This window comes from Mustela nivalis (genome assembly GCF_964662115.1).
Source record: "Mustela nivalis genome assembly, chromosome: 11".
NCBI classification, from domain to species: domain Eukaryota; kingdom Metazoa; phylum Chordata; class Mammalia; order Carnivora; family Mustelidae; genus Mustela; species Mustela nivalis.
In genome coordinates this window covers 87,980,428-88,003,064 of record NC_139030.1, presented here as the reverse complement: position 1 = coordinate 88,003,064, position 22,637 = coordinate 87,980,428, and the positions used below count along the sequence as shown (strand labels likewise).

The following is a 22,637-nucleotide window of genomic DNA, read 5'->3' as shown; positions in this document are numbered from 1 at the left end:
CTCTGGGAAGCTGGAATGGTTGGCCACCCTATGTCAAGTAACATTCAGAACTGATTTTACCTGGCACACTCTAGACACACACACAGGGTTGAGAAATGTGATCAAAAAGACATGACCGGGGCGTCTTGGTGTCTCAGTGGGTTAAGCCTCTGCCTTTGGCTCAGTTCATGATCTCAGGGTCCTGGGATTGAGCCCACATCGGGCTCTCTGCTTCCCTCTCTTTCTGCTTGCCTCTCTGTCTACTTGTGATCTCTCTCTGTCAAATAAATAAATAAAGTCTTTAAAAAAAAAGACTTGACCACCCATTGACCTGCAAGCTGGACCCAGGCACTCTCTCCCTCCCCTGTCCTTGAAATGTGAGTTCCACTTGCTTTCCCTGCTCCCAGAGGCTGCTGCAAAGACAGAACATTGAGACGGTGAGGCGGTGTTGAAAACACCTGCACAATATACCCGGCTGAGCCCAGTGAAGGCCTCTTGATAAGCTTTTAAGGCTTGGAAGGCAGGTGCAGGGATTCATTCACCTTCCTGCTGCTCAAGACAAGCCTTGTATGTAAGTTCCCTTTGCTAGTATTAAAATTGCCACCTACCACCTGGCGTGGCATGCCTCTTTCCTCAGTCTCTCCCTGCCCTCTGCATTTGGGCTTGGTTTCAGATTACACCAGTAAAGCTCAAAAGACAGTTAAAGGTCTACACATGCACTCGCGCACACACACACACACACACCATCAAAGGTATGATCTGTTTCTTTGGTTCCCACCACCACCTCATGAACACACATAGCTTAAAAGTAGGGTTTCGATGCTTCAAGTTAATGCAATGTTAGTTCATCCATTCAACAAAAATCCATTGAGTATTCTCAGTGTGTCAACCTCTGTACAAGATGCTGGGGAGCAGTAGGACCCAAGTAGACACAACACCTGCCCTCATCGGGATTACAGTCTACAGAGGAATGCAGGAGCAATGATAGTGCAGTGGGGTGGATGCTGTGATCACAGTGCAGGGAGCCACAAAATTTATAGGAGAAGTGCCATACAGGAACTAGGGACTTCCGAAGGATGGGAGATTCTAATCAGGTGGGGGGAGAAGGGCATATGTAAGGGGGCATAGAGTTTCCTAAGCAGAAGGAATGGGGGGTTGCAGGGAATAGAAAGAGCATGAGAGCTCCTTTGAACCTGAGAGAAGGTCGGTATCTCTAGGAAAGACAAGGAAGGCAGGACATGAGGGTAGGCCACAAAGCAATCTGGAGAGGCAGGCAGAGATGGGCTGGTTTCTAAAGCAGGTCAAAGCACTGGGACGTGGTCCCGAGTGTGAACCACGGAGTGGAGAATCACTGAAATTCTGTAGAGAACAGGCATGGAGTGAACAGCAGGGAAAGCAAAGGGTTAGGAATCAGGGAGAGAGAAGAGGACAGCTCAGACTGAGGTGATGGTAGTCCAGGCCTAGAGAATCAGATGGATTGGAAAGATGTTTAGAAGTAAAAGGGGATGCCTGGGTGGCTCAGTTGGTTAAGCGTCTGCCCTTGGCTAAGGTCATGATCCCAGTGTTCTGAGATCAAGTCCCATGTCGGGCTCCCTGCTCAGCCAGAGCATGCTTCTCCCTTTGCCTGCTGCACCCCCAGCTTATGCTCTCTCTTTTTCTGGCAAATAAAGAAATAAAATCTTTTTTAAAAGAGGAAAAAAAAAAAGAATACGAGTAAAAGCAATGGAAGAATATGTTGGTTGAAAAATGCCCATGAAGGGATGCCTGGGTCCATTAAGCAGCCGACTCTTGATTTCAGCTCAATCTTGAGCCCAGGGTCATGAGTTTAAGCCCCATGTTGGCTTCCATGCCCAGCATGGAGCCTACTTAAAAAGAGAAGAAAAGAAAATGCCCATGATGGACAAAGGGTAGAAGAAAAGAGAGGAATTGAGGTTTCTTTTTTTTCTTTAACTTTTTATTTTCAAGTACTTTTAGACTTACAGAAAAGTGGTAAAAATGGTAGTTTCTATAAATCCCTCCTCAAGTGTCTCCCAATGCTGACATCATATGCATTAACATACAACCATGAGAATCAGAAATTATGCTAAATACTGCCACCAAATGAAAGACCCCACTCAAACTTCACCAGTTTTCCCCAGAGCCATGTTTGGTTTGGGTTCCAGGCTCCCACACTTGATTTAATGTTACGTATTTCCGGTCTCCTGCCATCGGCAATAGTCCCTCAATCTCTCTCCTCTTCCAGGGTCTTGAAATCCCTGAAGACTATACCTCAGTGTTTGCTGAATGTCCCTCAAGTCCACCTGTGTGGCGTCCTCGAGTTTCTGCCTCTGACAGCAAGAAGGTAGGCTCCTCATGGGCAGACGCATATCTGCCTGCTCACTAAGGGATTCTCTGTCCCAGAAGCAGTACTGACTGTGTTAAAGGAATGACAGGGAGGGCGAAGTGCCAAGCATTGAGATATGGTCAAAAACACGCTTCGTGGATCTCCCCCGGCTGCCATAAAGTATCACAGACTGGTGGATTAAACAACAGACATCTGTTTCTCCCAGTTCTGGAACCTAGAAGGCCAAGACCCGGGTGCCTGCATGGTTGGGTTCTGGTGAGAGAACCCTGGCTGACAGCCCCCTTCTTGCCAGGTCCGCACATACTAGAGACAGAGCTGGCAATTCTCTGGTGGGTCTTCCTGTAAGGGCACTAATCCTATCATGACAGTCTCACCCTCATGATCTCCCCTAAGCCTCCTACCCACCCAACCACCCTTCAGCCCCATCTCCACTTATCATCACATAGAGGGTTGGGGCTTCAACATGTGAACTGGGGGGATGGGCGACAATTCAGTCTATAGCACCCACATTAGCAGAAAGCAGAAAATGTTGGTTAGGAAAAAAAGAATGCTTTTCTTGGGTGGATCCATGAAAGTATTCAAATACCTAATTGACTTGGATTCTGTTAATCCCACTATGCTAGGCACAGTGAGTGATACAACGGTGAGCTATACACCTGGCACTAGCTCTCTTGAGCTCACCTTCCACTGCGGAAAGGAAATGAAGTTCAGTGGTGATAACCAGGCAGGCAGCCTGTGGTGAGTGTGTGCTGTGTGAGCACAGCCAGGATGAAATGCCATGTAGGAGGGAGTCCTCACGGAGGAGGTGACAGGTGAGGGTGACAGGTGAGGAGGTGGTTAGGGTTAGGGCTGTTGGTAAAGAAAGAAGGGAAAGAGGTTACAAGTGAAACAAAGCCTTTGAATGGAAACCAAAAGCAGAGAGCCAAGAGGTGTGTTTGGAGAATGGAAAATGGCAGGCAGTGGGGATTGGCTGGAGTGGATGATGGGACATCGGGGTGCTGGGCTGGAGGCTGGAGGTCCAAATCCCAACAGTCTTTGGTTGTCACCAAACCAAAGGCATTTAGCTTTTTTCCATGTCAGTAAGAAGCCAGAGAGCGAACTGCTCAGAATTCGTTTTGTGGAGTCAGAGTATGGTCTGCATGTTACTTTTCCTCCTTACTGAAAAGAGAAGCTTTAGTGGAGGCAACACACTGGACATGCTCAAGGATCCCTGGTCCTCACTGTCCTGTCTCCTGACACTCCTCACTTTCACATGCCACACCACCTTAACTTTGCAAGTGTCAGGGAGTCCCTTCCACCACCGGGCTCTGCTGAACTCTTGCCCATTCTCCTAGCACCAGCTGGAGGTTCTTGTCTATGAGGCTGTCCATCTATGATTCACTTGAGCAAAGTTGACCCCGCCCTCCTTTCTGCCCATGCTATAACTAGAACATCTCTCCACCATTAATTTGATGACAGTTCCCTCACATACTTAACCCTCTTGTCAGACTGAAAGGTCACTGAAAGGAGCCATGTTTATTTCTCTGCCTCCCTAGGGTGGGCACCATGATTGGCACATCATTGGTGCTTAGCAAAAAACTACAGAATTTAAATTTTTAAAAAGATTTTATTTATTTATTTTGACACAGAGAGAGAGAGAGAGATCACAAGTAGGCAGAGAAGCAGGCAGAGAGAGAGGAGGAAGCAGGCTCCCTGCTGAGCAGAGAGCCTGATGCGGAGCTCGATTCCAGGACCCTGAGATCATGACCTGAGACAAAGGCAGAGGTTTAACCCCCTGAGCCACCCAGGCGCCCCTGAATTTAATTATTTTTAATTAAATAGAAGAAAGAGCACTAGAGGAGTGCCTGGGTAGCTCAGACAGTTCAACATCTGACTCTTGATTTCGGCTCAAGTCATGATCTCAGGGTCCTGAGATCGAGCCCCACATCAAGCTCTGTGTTCAGTGGGGAGTCTGCTTGAGATTCTCCCTCTCTCTCTGCACTTTCCCCACTTGCATGCTTGCTCTCTCTCTCTCTTTCTCTCAATAAATACATAAATCTTAAAAAAAACAAACAAAAATAAGAGCACTGAACTAGGAGCCAGGAGCCCAGAATCTAAACTCTAGCCCTGCAAACCAACAGAGTTACCTGACCTTTCTGATTCTGCCTCCTTATCCATAAGGAGAAGAACGGATGGTAATCTCTATTCCACAGTTTTGTCCTGAGAGGCTTGATTGCATTCCCGGAGCATAAATGGAGCTGAAGTTCTTTCCTACCCCTTAATGATTTGCTTAGAGTTTGGAGCATTTATAGAGCAACAACAGGCATCCCACAGATCTCGCTGCTACCACTGGGAGTTCTGCTTCATGCCAGACATCACTGAGGGCAGAAAAAAGACCTCTTGTGCATATTTGAAGGAGAAATGAAGTGGGAAAGGGACTAGAAATTTGATCAAGAAATTAACATCATCTGGGAGGGGGAAAGCAAGAGCTACAAACTGAACTGTGCCAAGAAGCTAGAGTAGTTGGACCAGGATGTCCAAGGCCCTCCAGGACCACTAGCATGACTCGGGGCCTGCCATAGGACTTGACTTCACCTCTAGACTGTAAGCTCCATGACAGTTGAGGCCTTGTCTGTTTGGTTCATGGCTATACTGTCTACGCCTAGTCCAGTTTGTGTGTGTAACAGTAGCACAGAATCATCATGTAACCTCTTTGGACCTCGATTCGCTCAATCTCAAAAAACAGTGGGACATCCCATTCTCCCAACATACTCTTCTATAAGCAACAAAACCTGCTAACACTTTCTAGCATGAGGGGAGGTTGCAATAATGCTGATGGCAACCTAGGAATGATAGTTTAACAAGGAAAGGCAAACTTAGTACCATGTTTGTGTCTCCACACAACACATGGTTGTGTTTTCCAGCTCTCTTATCTCTCTGTGCTTGCTCCCATTTGTGGAGATGATGAAGGTCTAGAAACACAATGGGGCCAGTGCTGTATTGATGACATTTTTTTTTTTTTTTTTTACTCTCTGGCCAGGAAATGACCTTTAGGTTAGAGAGAGCTGAGATAAAAGTATGCCTGCTCCTTGAATGAAACACTGTTTACCAACCGCAGTGAAACACAGACCTCCACATACTTGCAGGCTGGGAACTTCTACACCCCTTTTGTCAACTGGCTGCCCTCCCCAAGAACCTGAAATGGTGGTTATTATGGTGACCACCCACAATGGGGGGGAACCCCTGTGTCCCCTTCCTCAAGGGGGGCTAAGTGAGGCAGCTTCCTCGTGTAAGCCAGGGTGGACTAGGCCAGGGTGGGCACAGATGGAACCCTGAGCCGAGCAAGACTCACAGCTTTCACAGTTGACACCCTAGGGAAGCGACCAACTTGATTCCCCAGAGGACACAAAGAAAGGAGGACAAGTGAAAGCTTGTGTCTTGAAGCAGAGTGGGCTTTTCCATTCCTCCTGGGGCTGAGGCTCCTTTCCTCCCTCCAGGTTTTTTGGAAAAGCTTCTACTTCTGCCCACTCTCTTATCTTGGCCAACCTCAGTCCAGCACAGGTATCTCCTCTTGTGAGAATACCTCCCTGATTCTCAAGCCTACACACCATTGCACTCAGCACAACTATCAGTCCTTACCATCCTGCCTTGTTATCACCCCATCGGCAGTTACCAGACAGCAAAATTCCTGGAGGACAGAAGCCATGTTCCAGTTCACTAGCATAACTAGAACTCTCAGCAGAGCTCTGGCCTAAAGCAGCTGCTCAATAAATGTTTGCTAAATGAAGGAATTAGAAATATCACTCCCCTCTTGTGGGAGGAAGATGAAACAAGTTGATATCACAGTTTAAATAAAATCCACTCATCAACTTCGACAAGGTGTCTATGGTGTCTGTGGTGTCTAAGGAGTCTGTGAAGCTAGAACTCTATTCCCTTTGCCTTCTATAACCACAGAGCCTAGTGTTAAACAACAATCCTTCAGCATAAAAGAAATCTGGGCAATGTCCAAACACACTGCAAGGTGGACTTAACTTTTGTAAAGATTCTCAACAATAAAAGTTATAATATAAATTATAGGGTTATCCCTGAATGCACTAGAAAATGAAATTAACCATGGGTTGACCCTATTCCTGCCATTTTCCCTCCCTAGTCTCTTCTATTCTCCAAATGTTCTGGTAGATTAACACTTCACTACAATATAGGAGTGTTTTAGGAAGCGAATGAATGAGTATTTTTATGGCTGAAAGAGGAGTAGGGGAAGGATGAATGACTTTCTCCTATAAAGTATTTACTGGTACTTTCCAGTCTGAAAATAGGAGCACAACATCTCTCCTCTCCAGATCCTGTTTTCTCACTTCTAAAAAACTAGGAAAATAATGTCTGCTCTTCCTTCTTTACCACAGGGGTATGAGCTAGTGTCTCTGTATGTATTGGAGGATAAGGAAGCTCCTGGACCCCAAGGGTCCTTCCAGACTCTCCTGAAGCTTCCAGATAAAAACCTCAGTTCAATTAACCATGTGAGTTTCTGTGGCATTACTATTCCCAGGCAGGTGGCTCCCAAGCACAGCCAGACCATGAGGCTCTTATTACAGAAAGGCCATTAGAACTCAGCCCAGAGAAGCTAGCATTGAGAGTAATTGCTGAAGAGGAGTAAACCTACCCCTCGCCTCTCTGCAGCCTGCCCACACTTTAATCCACCCAGCTCTCTGAGGAAAGCTATACTGGGTCTTAAAACATAGCAGGGCAATTTGAAAAGCAATGAGAAGGAGAGAGGATTAGGCAAGTGGAAAGGAGTATGTTTCTAATGAGGAGAATGAGGTAGAACTTGTATTGGTATACTTTGGCATACACTTTCCCTGGGAGAATTCCTCTTTCCCAGCCCTACTTGTCCACTCAAAGGTTAGCTTCTCTGGCAATCCTTGTCCTGTTGTCTAGGCATCATTAGTCACCCCTCCCGTGTAGTCCTCCAGCACCATGGATGCAATCCTGTTTCAAGGAACCCATCATGTTGTTTTGTGGTTGCTTCTCACCATAGACTGAGCTCCCCAGCTTGCCTCCACATTCCCAGGGCCTGGCACCCAGCTATGCTGAATCAATGGTCACACCGATCCTTTTGCTGCCATCAGACCAGGTAGACCAGAAAGAAAAGGGACAACAGGACATTTTCATCTTTAAATCATGACCATTGGGGATGGAAGATCCCTTAAAAGGTCATCAAATGTATTCCCCTCGTTGAGTAAGACTAATAAAGTGCCTGATGAGACATACTCACATTCTGTCTTTCACATAGGTCCCCAGCAATATTGTGCCCAAAGCTGTCTTGCCCACCCTCAACTAGCTCTACCTCCCCTTCTGTAAAACCTATTTAATACGTGTCTTTTTGTAGCAAATAATATGTCATACCTTTTTATTATAAAATTCAACCACATATAAAAATATGAAAATGTTTAAAAATATATAAAACATATGACTGTAAAACATATAAGTATACATAAAATATAGTGTAATAAAACATTTAAGTAGATGAAATAGTACAGTAAACTCGTCACCCAATCATAGCACTTTTAAACACATGACCAGTCTTGTTTCATCAATGGTCACTGGATTGTTTGGAAGTAAATTCTAACTATCATGTCAAATAAACACTTTTGTACTTCTTTTACATTCATAGGAAAGACAGAAATTAATTTAAATCATGAAGAACCTCTATGTGTCTTTGGGGAAGAGGAAGAACCTTTGAAATCATATCATATACTTCTCCAAAGCCCCAAACTGACTTTTTTTCCCCCACTAAACACTTAATGGGTGTCCAAAGCAAGAAACAAAGCAGTGAGTATTATGTAAAATGTCAGCAGATTTTGCAAAGACTAGACCCTCTGGGCTCTCTCTGGAACAAGGATACACAAAAGGCTGGAGGAGCAGTGAAAGGACCAACAACCTCAAATGCCTTTTTCTTCTGAATTAAATAGTCGTATTCCCTGTGCAAACACACACCCACTCCCTTACATCCTCAGTGTTCTCTCTCACTCCCACAACATGCGCCCAACAGGAGGGGACACCTTTGCACTCTGACGGGACACCAGCTCTCATTCAAGGGCAGCTGCGTGGTTTGGGCGGCTGTTTCTAAACGTGTTGGAGAATGCAGAGCCCTAGTACTAGAAAGCTTTTCTTTCTCAAGCGGCACATTGCTCCATGGAGGCTTAATTCTGTGGCTCCTGGAGGGATTGCTACAGGATGTATCAAAATAGACAACCCACACTCACTCAATGTGCCAAAGCCCTCCTTTTGGGGTGTTAGGTTAAAAATTGTTAAAGTACCACTGCATAATGGCCAATGCTGTTTCTGCTGATGATGATTAACTCTGTTTATATGCCTAAGATCTCCATATTGGGAAAATATCATTGCCCACTCAACACTTTCACTCCTCAGGTGTCACCCTGTCAATCTCAAAGCACTTAGCACACAGTACTTATACCCAGGGAAATGTGTGAAGCATGTTTATCATCCTCCCTGGATAGAGGTGGAAGGAGCACCCAGATAGTTCATGTTTATGGGGAGCCCCTTCATGCATTGCAGTAGGTGTTGTCTACTCAAATTCTTGTGACAATGCTATGACATATTTTTTACTTGTTCCTCAGTACCACAAAAGACACTAAGTTCAAAGGATTTAAATGATTTGCCCGAAGCCCACAGCTAAGAAGTTCTAGAGCCCAAATTCTAAACGAGGTTGTTATAACCACCAAAACCATGGTTTTTTTTTCCTGTATTAGTAATTGCCAATTTTTCCAAATATAAGTAACTACCCCCATTGAAATTATTTTTATTTTTTTAACTTTTAATTCTGCATTGATCTCAGATTCATTTAAAAACTTATAAAAATAGCACAAAGAGTTCCCACTGACCCTTCAACCAACTTCCCCAAAGGTTAACATCTTACAGACTAGTGACCAAAACCAGGAGCTTAACATTGACACAATACTGTTAACTAGTTTACACACCTTATTCAAGTGTCACCAACTGTCCCACTAATGTCTTTACCTGGTGCACAATATCCAATTCAGATCACTCATTGTATTTAGTTGTCATATCTTCTTAGTCTCCTCTAACCTGGGACATTTCCCTCATTGTTCTTCATGACCTTGGAGTCATGACACGTTTGGAAAGTACTAGATAGTTGTTCTGTAAAATGTCCCTCGACTTAGCTCCCTTTTAATGCATCACTTTCACAAACGCTCAAGGGACTTGATCTGTATTTTGAGTATTTATTGATTGAGAATAGACTTACTGACAAGACGCTACACTAAAGTGAAGGATACTTTTGATTTCATTCATTACAATGGCTTTCATACACACTTTTTTTTAAAAAAAAAAAGTATGTATATCTGTGTGATCATTTTCACTTAGTCTACCAGCAGTGGTTGGGTATTTTTAGTTTCCTCCACCCTGATGATGTCTTGGCAGCACCTCCTGAGATCAGCAGCCACAGTCACACACACACCAAGGCAGAAATTCTCAAAGAAAATTTGAAGAAGTGAGTAAGGTCAGATAACAACATCAAGAGCTAATGTTTATTGAATATTTTCAAATTTATCATATGTTTGCATTCCACACTATGCCAAGAGTTTTGCATGTGTCATATCATTTGAACTTCACAGCAACCTCTGAGACAGATACTATTATTACCATTCCCATTCTATAGTGAAGAAAAATGAAGATTCTGGGTTTGTAAGTGATTTGCCTGATATTTTAACACTACTACACAGCAGCGTTGGGATTTGAAAGAAGTTCTGCTTCGCTACATAGGCCCCATGTTCTTATTTAGTCTTAACTTCCTGCAAAAGCATCTTTGATTCTTTGCTTCCATTGTTCCTATGCCTGGAACAGTCTTCCTTGTCCTATTTTCCAAATTCTTTCCCTGATTCGGTATTTAGTGTCCAGTTCTAAATTCATTCTTCTAAGGAGACTGCTGTTGGTGGAGGGGGGACTTGGTATGCCAGCCCCAGGTACTGCTCCTCCATATAATATGGCATGAAGAGGACAACACAACTAGAAGGGGCTTGGATATTTCTGAGGACAACCTCTTTCTTTTCTAACTGAGGAGATAGTAACAAAACAACTGGTATTTATTGAGTGCTCATTGTAGGTCAAGAGTTTCTACATGCTCAATATGTACTCTCTCATTTACATTTCTCACAATCCTAAGAGAGAGGTACTAATATTGTTGAGGGAGGGACATCTAGAATTCACCATACCTGAGTTTTCTCTTTTTCCAGGTACCCAGGAGGATGAAACTCCCCATCCCTACTGCTATTAGGTACAGCCATTCTAGATCCAACCAATGAGCTGCAGGTGAAAGCGTTGTGTCATTTGTAATGCATTTTATCATGGGTACTCAGTGAGCTATGCGGTGGCAAGCTGCGTACTTTCTGTTGCCTTACTTTGGGACTCTGGGACTTCCCGCATGAGGCCCCTGATTTGCCTTTGTTCAAGAATACTCTCTGAACGTAATTCAGGAGTGCAAATTAATGGTTGTATTAGTCAGGGAAATTAACATTAGGTGGGCAACAGACAACCCTCCAAGTCTCAGCATCTTAATATAATCAAAGTTTGCATCTCCCTCATGTTACAGACCTGTGTGGGTTAGCTTTTCCATCTTACAGCTATCCTGATTGAAACTGATAGCTCTCAGATCACTGAGGCAAGGAAAGAAAGAGATGCAAGAGGTATCCCTTCTTGTCTCTGCCCTGAGTGACACATGTCATTTCCTTCTTCATCATATGGTCCTGTGTCCTCTCTCCACTTCCAGTGCCCACCTGCCTCTTCCTTGTATGTCTGATAATTTCAGGTCCAGGGGAGGCATCTTCCCCCTCCCCTTCGGCTGCCTCTCCAAACTCCTGCCTAATCCACAGTCTTCCTGAATCATCTGCCTTAGAATTGTCAAAGCCAGTGGTTGAAAATGGAGATTCCAGGGCAGCACTACCTTGGGGCCATGGCCTGGGATTCAGCATTCTCCCCCCTACCCCCAATTTGGGGCAGTTCTTGGTATCCACAAATGTTTCAGAATTATTATAAAGTATACAGCCCAGGTCAATGTCACCCAAACTTCAGTCACGTACACTTTCAAGGTGTACCATCTATACTATTACTTACTCGATACTTAACATTTTTCTTGAAATGTCTTACATTTTTACTTCAATAAATTTATTTCTAAAGGAGGCTTTTGTCACTACCATAAATAAAAAACCAATGTCATTTATCAAAGTAGGAATAGACAAGCTGTGTTTATATGATGGAATATTATTCAGTGCTTAAAGGAAATGTGCTGTCGGGGTACAAAAAGACATGGAGGAATTGTAAGCGCATATTACCAGGTGAAAGAAGCCAGTCAGAAAAGGCCACACACTGTATGATACCAACTATATGACCTTCTGGCAGAGGCCAGGCTGTGTTGCCAGGAGTTTGGGGGTAGGAGCAAAAGGATAAATGGTGGAACACAGGGGATTTTTAAGCCGTGAAACTGTAATAATATCATATATGGTAGATACATGCTGTTAGCCATTTGTCAAAACCCTTCAAACATATAACACCAAAAGTGAACTCCAATGGAGACTCTGGACTTTGAGTGATAATGATGTGTCAGCGTTGGTTCACCCATTGTAACAAATCACTACTCTGGTGGGGGATGAGGTTGGGGTGGAGGGTTGGTGAGGAGTGAGTATATGAGAACTCTGGTACTTTCAGCCCAGTTTTGCTTTGAACCTAAACCTGCTTAAAAAAAATAATCTATTAATAAAAGAATAGACACACACAACTGCAAACAAAACAAGACTAACCAATTATAGCTAGATATTACTGTATGTCCGAAGACTCTGAGCCCGATGCCTTCTCTTTGTTTATAAAGGAGACTGACAAGAGTTAAAAAGGTGTTAAAGACATATTATCACTCCAATGAGCTTTTTCCATTAGACATAATCATAAGGCATGAGAACAACTGAAAAGAGAACAGTATTCTCACTTGATGACCAACATTATTTAACGTGGTGTCTCCCCAGGGTGTCCATGTCATCCCAGGCTTTCAGAAATCCTTGTCTAGGGATGACCCTGAATGCAAATACCTTGCTGTCACATGTTGGGGAATCATTTCTTCTGCCACCTCCTTTATGTGCTCCTCTGCGTGCCTAGCCTGTTTCTGGCCTCTAGGGACTCAGAGCCCAGGAAAGTGTCTTTCTGCATAGCTCCTGCCAAGAAGGGAGTGCTGCTTAATAAAGATCTGTCAGGAACATAGCGGTGATGGAGATAGATAAAGACTACTATGTTGGGGGTGAGAGACCTGGGCAGGAGAGCAGGGAGTTGAACTGAATCAGGCAATACAAAGGCAGGAAGTCAGCTAAACAGAAACACTGGATCTGAACGTGCATCCCTGAGATCAGGCACAAAAACAGCCGGGCGTTTACGGTGGTCAAAGCTCAGCTTTACTTAGAGCATCTGCTTTTTTAAGGCTGTAGTACAAGAGAGTCATAGGAAAGGCAGCAGCGTGGTCTGGGAACCCTACTCCAGGTCTCTGAGCCACGTTGACAGAATGAGGGTAAATATCACTCCCATTTAATGAACAGCTGCTATGTGCCTAGAACTTTAATACAGCATGTTCACCACTTATGATAAGTGCTCAAGCTGAATATTTTATTCCTGCTTTGTAGACAATGAAATCAAGGTCTAGGGAGATTAAGTCACTTGCCCAAGGTCACCCAGCTGGGAAGGGCCCAGACTGGGATTTAAATTCATGTCTTTCTGACTTCAATGCCTGTATTCCTCTCATTGTTCAGCAAAAGAACAAGAACAGGTCTATTCCTGGCCAAGTGGACTCAAGCCAGGACAACAATCACTATGATTACTAGGATAGGAATCATCACTATTTGTTATTATAGAATCTGAAAAGGAGGTTGGATGGGGTGAAGATGGATGTCGAGGGAGCTTCCGTATCCTTCTTGCCTGGCATTTTAATTTCTATACAGACATATACACATATGTACACACACACACACAAATATACCTTCTTCCATGTGTACACTAGGGACCCAAAATAACACTATTAGTCTGGAATGAACATGTACCAAGAAGGATACCAAGGGATCAACAAATTTTGAGCCCCTACTGTATGCAGAGTCATGCTAGCCAACTAGGATGGCTTCGAGAGGCTTCTTTTGGAGAAGTTGATGTTGATTGACTTCAGCCACATCCAAAGGGAACTTTCCATAAAGAAGGACAAGAATTTGATCTGTCCACCTCAGCATCTCTGAGCAGTTTCCCTGAAGAAAGTCTCATGAGGGCAACAAACTAGGCCCAAGACTGGGGCTTGAACCATGGAGTTCCACAGAGCCTCTGTTTTGCTGACAGTTTGCATCTACCTGGAACTCAAATTGTAACTAAATCAATTTTGCCTATTTTGTTATGAGACTGCCAATCCCATGCGTACCCCATTTTTGCTTTTAACATATACAGAGGGAGGTATCAAATATGTACTCCATGCAATATGCACACATAAACTCTATCTTACATATGATACATCTTGGTAGGGGGATGGTGTGCAGCTCAGGCCACACAGTATTCACTTGCCAGCTCCTTTACATCCGGGCTCACTTCCAACTTGGCTTCCTTCCCAGCAAACAAGAAGCAGCTCCCTCATTCCCACACTCCTTCGAGTAGCCCTTCTCCCCCCTCCCCCCTCAACCTGCTCCCCCTCCCCCAACTCACAGGCCACAGCTGGGCCTCTCTAACACACCAGCTGGAAAAAGTGGAGAGCATCGGTGGAGGGGAGGGGTGGAGGAGAGGAGAGAGACGGAATCCCAGGATCTGGCCTTTCTCCTCCCAGGCTCTTTAGAAATCCATATTTTACTCCACCCTACCAGCTTTATTAAGTACTTTTCTTTATGGGAGGTTCAACTTGAAGCCACACCCAATAAGTTAGCCAACATACCACATCCAGATGCAGGCTACCAAGTGAGGAAGGATGGTTCCAAAGTGAACACTGTGTAGAGGATCAACAGACAATCTCTAGGTGAGATTCACTCTACAACTGTTAAGACAGCAAGTGCCTCTCTTCCTCCGAACCTTCATTCTGTCTGTGAAAGTGAGACAGGTGCACTCGATGCTTTATTCCTGTGCATGCGTGTGCATGTATGTGTGTGTAAAAAATAGATAGCTAAATCTGGAAAGCAGCCAAGGACTTGATGGTGAAAGCTGAACTTCCTTACATCACTTCCCAGTAAAATATGAGAGCACTGGTGAGAACCCTGGAGGAGGAAAGGGTCCTCAGAGATTTCGATTAAACAGGCTCAGTTGGTTGGGCGGCTGCTTTCGTCTCAGGTCATGATCCCAGGGTCCTGGGATCGAGTCCCACATCGGGCTCCTTGCTCAGCAGGGAACCTGCTTCTCTCACTGCCTCTGCTTGCCTCTCTGCCTGCTTGTGTGTACTCTCTCTCTCTGGCAAATAAATAAAATCTTAAAAAAATAAAAAACAAAAATAAATAGGATCAGGACTGACCAAAGTAGAAGTGGAAAAACCACAGCGGACAATCCAAAGAGGGGAACATGACGTGCTGCTCATGACTCTGGGTGAGGGGTAACTGGGCTTCCTCTTTTTGGGGATGTTCTACAACCTTAGGTCCATGATGGTATCTGTTGCCTATTATTCATGACATGTGCCTAGTATAAATTCATGATTACCAACAACTTAGGATTTCTATGAACACAGGACAGAGACTATTCTTTGTGATCTCTGTGGAAGACACATTTGTACATGCCATCTATTGCATACACTGGGATTAGATACTGGGACAAGACGAACCCTTGGATTGACAAGGGATGCAAGTTCATCTCTTTACACTTAGATTAAAAATGTCTCTGGACCCTCAAGCAATCTCGTAATGAAACCCAACTTTCGAGCTCAGCAAGGATCTTGAAGATCACTAGTTCCAATCACCAATTTGAGCTCCCTTTCTAAAGCAGCCTATATTATCTTGGGACAGCTTTGATGAAAGTTCTTTCTGATATCAAAACCAAAGTTGGGTTCCTTGAAGATTTCATCCCTGGTCAAGGCACTGACCATTGTGATTCCACAAAACAGGTCTGCCCCTTCTGCACAGCACATTTTTCAGCAGTTGATGCCAGCAAGTGTTTTTCTTCCTTATAGTCTCTTCTCCCCAGCCCCCCTATGTGTGGAAATGCTCACTGGATGAGCTCTAGAGGATGATTCATTCAACAAAAACTTACAGAGTATGAAACAGGTGCCAGGCACCAGAGTGGGAGCTGATGACCCAATGATAAGCAAACACAAGTTGCTGCTTCGAGGGATTCTTATAGTCCCTTTGCAGTGCCTCCCTTAGACCCAGGCAAGTCTCTTGCTTAGTCCCTTGCTGTAGAAGGCCCCACTCTGGCCCTTTTTCAGCTGCACTCTTCCCATAGGAAATCTGTGAGGTCAAGGAGCTATGCCTCTCTTCTAGAACTTGCTCCAATTACCTGGGACCCCAGATTTCCTGTGTATTCAGACATGAGCCTGCTCTCAGAACATTCTCTTCCTTGGGTTCAAAGGAAGAGGGGCAAGGGACAGCTCTTTCGGGATAGTATGGACAGAGCCTGAGCAAGCCAACAGGAGTGTCCATGCGTGTGTGACAAAGGCTCATCCTGCTGCCAGATGTAGCCAACAGTGGAAAGAGAGTCAAAGTGGCTTGTAGGCCAAGGGCTGGGTACCCCCATATGGCTAGCACAGAATTCTAAGGAATCTAATAATTCTAATTTCAAACCTGTCTTCCAGGTTGTTTTGACCTTTTATTTGCCAGGATGGTAGGATAAAACTCTTTTTATTTAATAATTATCTGGTTATCTGGATTTATTACTTTTAAGTATTTTGGCTTGTGGTATGTGAGGTATTGTTCTAGGGCCCATAAACGTTAGGAATGGGCCTATTCTTTGTGGAGACTGATATTAATTAAATGATCATACACACACACACACACACACACACACACACACACACACACAAATGTAAAATCGAACCATAGCTAAGTGCTAAGAAAAATAAAACTCTGTTTGGGTCTCTCCTAAAATGCTCTACTTGATCTCCATTCCCAGGGTTCTCATCGCATCTTGGGGTCTCCAGTTTCCCCTGCGCACTGCGAAGCTCTTCTCTTACTCTCCTGGGACCCAAACCACGGACGAAAATATTTCACACTATTCTTGCTCCTTCTGAACACAGAGCTCTGTGGAAGCAAACCCCAGGAAGAATAAAGGAGGCAAGCCAAGGCTGTTAATCTCTTCTAGACTCATTTCCTCTTTTCCATCTGGTCCAAAACAGCACCCCCCAAGACTGCCATGTTGGATTTCATCCTCACACTCACCTCTAGGTGCTCCACAGCTGACCCTGCCTAGGAAATGCTTTCACCTCTTTGCCAAGATATCCATGTGTCTCACAGCTCTTCTGCTTCCAGCTGCCTAAACTCAGCCAACAACCATTGCTTCTCACTTGGTCTTCCACAGCAACAGAGAAGCCTTCTCTGACTAATTGGGGAAAAGGTAGCACATTCCCCCCTCTTGTGTCGCTGAAAAGGCACCCCATACACTAGTCGCTGTTAAGCACACATCTCTTTCTTGTATCCAATATTACTATAATTCACCTGTGACCCATTGTCTGTGTGTTCTTGATCTCTATCAGTCTCTCTGATGTCTGGGTTAGATTGTGAAACTCCCAGAGGGCAGGGCCACATCCGCCCTGTGTCTCCAGACCCTGCTCAGCAGAGTGGCAGGCATAGGTAGGCGCTTGCTTAATAAAGACTTTTGATGATGGAAACAGGAGCAGCACTCTATGCCTAGAGGATTGTGAGTGCACAGGAAGCAATCTACTACCACCACCAGCCCACAGTCACAGCAGTCCTGCCAGGGACTAGCCTGGGAGCTGAGGCACACTGTTCCTTTTAAATGAGGCAGAGGGAGCACAGTCTTGCCTCTGAGATAGTAACAGCAAAACCCTGTGACAGCATGGCTCTAGCTGTGTTGACCAATCTGACGCTCAGAATGACCATCAGTTGGGGGTCGATCATTATTATCCTTGTCTTACAAAGGGAAAACCTGAAGCACAGAGGGGCTGTGCTACTTATCCAGGCCTCAGACTGGGGCCATCTGGTTTCAGAGACCTTAGCTTACCCACCATGGTCCATCAAAGTGAACCAATGCAGCTTCAACCGGAAACAGGGTGAAGAGATGCCAGCTGGGCTCTTTCCCCACACTTCCATGGATCCTTGACCCCTGTCCAACCAGGATGAATGGCTGAGAGGAGGGGAGTGGCTACTCAGTCAGCTTTCCAGCATGGAGCCAACTTGGCTCTCCAAGCATTTATCCACACACCATCCGTCTGCCTCCTCCTGTCCTCTCCTCTGTTTCTCACACATGCTAAGCTTGTTCACAGTTAGGACTTTGAACCTGCTATTTCCACCACCTGGAATGCTTTTCCCCCAGGCCTACTTATCAGGGGGGTCTTCTTATCATGTAGGGGCAGATCAGATGGCACATTCTTGGGAAGGCTGTCTCTGATCACTCTATCTAATATAGTTGCATATTTCTCAAACCCACTCTTTCCTTCTTGTCTACTCATTATCCTATTTGACTTTCAACATGGTGCTCAACACCATCTGAAATCGCTTTATTTATCTACGAGTTGACTGGTCTGTTTCTGCATCTCTACTAGAATGTCAGCTTCTGGAGAGCAGAGATCTCACCTGTTTTGTCCCCTCCTGGATACTCAGTGCCTAGAACAGCATCTGGCACCCAAAAATGCACAACAAACATTTTTAAAGTAAATGCATGCATGCATGAATGCATGTAAAGACCACAATGGACACGTGCAAACCTGGAACCAGTTGGACCCTCCAGGTGTCCCTTACCACATACAAGCCCTTGTCTGGAAGAGATCAGATCTTCATTTGGGACAGTCTTTTAGCCCCTGGAGCAGCAGGCAAATGACTAGGAGCTGTTTGGTTTCTTTGTTTGGGCAAAGAAAAGACCATGACATTCAGTGCTGAGACTGCCGACTGCTCTCCCTTCTGAGCCACATGTGCACGACTGCCGGACAGCTGGCTCCCTGAACAGAAAATCAGATCCTGACATCTCAGCTCTTCACTTTTGTCTTTCTGTCTGTCTCTCTCTTCCTACTCTAGAGGGTTTTCCCCATCTCCTTTGTTGCCCTTCCTCACTAAGTCCTGTGAAGAAAATTGAGTAAAAAGAGGGAAAATATGTTCATATCTAACACGTGCTTCTCTTATTACTACGATAGCACAATCTCATTAAAATCTCCTGGCTCCTGCACAAATAATAAAACCCCCCAAATATAATCATCATATGCAGGAAGTGCTTGACTTGATCCAGTCTTATGCCAACACGATGCCCCTATTCCTTCCACATAATAATAGAGCCCATTCCTTTATTGGTGTTAGCTCTTTTATTCAGTCCTTTATTTATGACACACCATAAAAATAATGAACAAGAAAGGAAAGCTCCTAACCTCTGCCCAGATACTCTATCACATGCAGATATTTCACAGTATTCCTAAAGATCCTTTTCTTCTTCCTTTTTTCAATAAAATACTGCTTTTCCATGATCAAAATACCTGCCATTGTATTTTAATCCCTTTCAAGATGTTTTCAGGCTCATTATCTTTTGACTCCTCCTAACACACTTACAAGGGAAAAAAAGGAGGACAGTAAAAGATGCCTCTAAATCACAGAAGTTGGAAAAGGGGCCCAGAGGCATAGAATAATTTGAAGAGGTTCACACCGTGAAATACCATCCAGATTGGCCTCCAAGTCCTGCTGTTTTCTAGAGACAAGGGTGTTTTTGCCAGAAGCCACACTCCCAGCAGCCCCTGTGACACACAGACCTAAGCCAACACATATGGGAGAAAACAGCTTAAGAAGTTTGGAAGCTAAGTAATTCTTTCTTATGGGAAAGATGAGGCTCCTGATTGGGGCAAAAGGCTGACCAGGAGCATCCTAAAGTGAGGCCTCACTCTTGCTCTCAGCCAAGCCACTCCACCTTGTGCCCACCAGTGGAAGTGGAGAGAAGAGCTGGATGAAGGGCCCCAAGCAGGTGCCCTGGAACTCCTCACCTAACAAGAGTCCTCAACTCTGGACAGGACTTAATTTGGGACTTCAGTAAGCCTAGTCTCAAGAAGGAGGAACCCAACCCTTAGCTCCTCAGAAACATTTATTCACACTGAGATCTATGTAACCTCCTCTCATGATGCCCAGGCTTCTTGGACCTAGTCATCTTCTGTCCCTGAACTATGTTGCCCATTCAGAGCAAAGATAAAATGAATGAAAGTATCAGCTAAGCCTGTCTCTCACAAAGCAAGCCTTCAGCAAGAGCCAGAGCCCCCTCAAGATCACTGGCATGGCATTCTGCTCTGCCCCTTGTTCAGGAAGCACCCAGACATCTTCCCTCTACATCTAGGAAGCTACTGAAAAAGTGGCTGAAGTGACCACGGAACTCCCTTGACCAAGGTGCAATTTAATATTCCTTCTCCAGGATCACTAACTTGATCAGATTTTTTTAGATGAGACTTTTCTATCTGGGATTCGTGGAAAGTGTTGCTATAATTCATGACTCTAGGATAATGTCCACATACTATCTCCAGCCTCTAGCAGACACTAGATTGGAAGTGGAGCTGGAAGGACTGGGGTGAGTCTATCTGTGAAAATCTGAATGAACAGGGAAGGGAAGGCCTTCAGACTAGTGCATGATTATACTTGGCATCCCTGCCCTGGATGGGGAGGGTTTAAGGGATATTCTAAGTTGAGGTGCTTCAGGCCTGAGAAGGAGAGAAGATATGACAAGATTCCTTACTTTCTTCTCCATATCCCTTAAACTCACCCCCAACCTGCTTACCTATTTGCTTTCAACCTAGGAAAAAAAAAAAAAAAAACTTGAATCAGCCAAGAAGTGTCTCAGCAAACTAGAGTGTCTTCTTGGTACTAGAATCTCTCCCCATTTCCTCCTCACTGACTAAAATATACTGCTGAGGATGTCAGTGTCATTTGGGAGGGGGTAGTTCAAAGTGAAAGAATAGGGTCAGGCTTGTGTGTCAGTCTATGAGAATAGGGAAAAAGGAGACAATCTCTGCATAGTTCCCTCCAAAGAGGGAAGAAGTTTGAATCTAGGACTGAAGATGGGCTGGGGTAAATGCCAGTAACAACAAATCATATGAAAAATTATCTTGGCCTCAAGCATGAATGTACCACCAAGTTCCTTCATTTTATCACTTCTGACTTCTGAATCTTCTATTCTGAAGATGCTTATAGAGTTTTTGGATGGAATTGAAGACACTAGCATTGGAGGAAAATGCAAAAACTAGGGTACAACTGAGTAACCAAACAGGCTCTACCAGGTACCAGACACCTTTTGGGCAAACTTAACCACAAGACATCACTGAGGAGCCCTTAAAACATATATTTCTTAAACTAAAGACAGCACAATGGCTCCCCAGAGCAAGCAGGTGAGTAGTAATCTGCAAGATCTGGAGACACCATCAGGCAGCAGGAAAAGGGAAAAAGGGTCTCACCTGTTCTGGCCCCTGGAAGCAGATGCGGCAGAGCGGGGTCCTCATGCCACTGTCCAGGCTGCTTCCCAGTGAGTAGCAATCCTCAGCCTTCCCCTTACAGAAGTCATCTGAGGAGGCACTGCTGAGCAGCGACGTGGGTGGCTCTGTGGCTGGGCCACCCCAGTCATCTTCCACAGAAGAAGGTGGCAAAGGTGGTGGAGGTGGCAGAGGAGTGGTCTCCCTGCCCACCCCTTCTCGAGGACCCCTCCAGCCTGCCCACCCCCCGGCACCCAGAGCCGGAAGGGTGTTGTTGTTGGCCGCCAAACTGGGGGGCTGGGGGTCGCCGTGCATGGGCAGGGGCGCTGGAGGGGGGCGCCGCAGCAGGAAAACCTTCAGGTCATTGAAGAGCATGCGGCAGCGGCACTTGAGGAGACCCTGGTGGCGCAACATCTGGGGAGCCGGGGCCCACGATCCACAGCGGTACCAGGCACAGCAGCAGCAGCTCCACCACCACCACCAGAGCAGCCCACTCAAGGGTATCAGCATGTGCCCAGTGGAAGCAGAAAGCCCAGGAGGGGCAGCCAGAGTCTTTGCAGAGGAAGATAGTAGAATGGTTTTTTTTTTTTGGGGGGGGGGTTCCACAGCAGAGCTGTGTTATGAAGGGGGGGATCTGCTTTCTCACTGGCTCTTCTTACACCCCCTCAAAGTAGCAAATCAATTGTTCCCAGGACGAAGAACTGTGAGTCACTGGTTTTGAACTCTCCCTGGAAAGCCCAACAACAACAAAAAAGGTTTTCTTGCCTCCCCCCACCCCCTCACCAACCTTAGCTTTGCTCAGGTAGTTTCCTCCTTTTTGCCTTTGACTTGGGGGTACTGGCATGGGAAGGGGGGGTAAAAAAATGTTGAAGAAGGGCTCTTTGGGCCTTGAGATCAAGGTCTCTAGTTGTCAGAAAGTTTCCCAGGAGAAGATATTTTCAGTTCTTCTCAGATTCCTAGGCAATGGGAAATCTCTTTTCTTTTGTATAAAAGGGTGAAGATTATAAATCAAATTTGAAGTGGACTGAGCTGGGCTTAGGGCAAAACGGCTCAGTGAAAAATTGAGCACTGCATGTGCAGAGTGAAAAGATAGTTTTCCTCAGGTAGCAGGAGATTGGTTTGGGGGGGGGGGGGGTGTTCGGTGGGAAGGAGAGGAGGTTGGGAGAAGTTTTAATTCTCCTGGGCAGAAAACTGGGGCAATTAATCCCCAGAAGCACCAGAGTTGCTTTTAAGAGAGCAGTTGTGGGGGGAGAGGGGGGGTTGCCGGTGAAATTGGGCAAGGGGCTTGTGCTTTGCCTCTGCAGCCAAAAAAGCTGCACGGAAGAGGGAAAAGCCAGTTAGGAGAATAGAAACGGGAAAATAATGGACTGAGGAAGGGGAAAGAAGCGGGGGTGGGGGGTGGGGGGGGGTGGAGATCCTTTAACCCTTGCAGAGCAGCTTCCTTCCTGAGCATTAAGATCCTGGCCAGAGGAAGGGTGTGTGTATGAGAGACAGGAGGCTGTGGAGCAGAGAGAAGGGGTAGAGAAAAGGGGCGTGTGGGAAGAGACAGGGGGAAGGAGTAGTTACATGATCTCAGCCCCCAGCCCACACCTGCGGCAGTCCGTAAATCCGTGGCCCCTTCCCTTTGGCTCCATCAAAGGTCCCTTTGGGCGAGGGGCAAAGGCCAGGAGAAGGGCAGATCCGGGCGGGTGAGTGGCCTTGCCTTCTCTTCCTCTT

The 22,637-nt window shown here is 45.4% G+C and overlaps 1 protein-coding gene across 1 annotated transcript in view; it reads right to left on the bottom strand.

Moving 5' to 3' along the window:
* MARCHF4 (membrane associated ring-CH-type finger 4) overlaps nt 1–21,431 on the bottom strand; it is a gene marked incomplete at its 5' end in the record, with an annotated part of 107,631 nt that extends 86,200 nt beyond the window's left edge. Inside the window, one exon of the mRNA XM_082689097.1 lies at nt 20,907–21,431. Coding sequence (XP_082545223.1) covers nt 20,907–21,431 — 525 coding nt within the window. The remainder of the gene's footprint in view (nt 1–20,906) is intronic.
* Nucleotides 21,432–22,637: the final 1,206 nt, after the last annotated feature.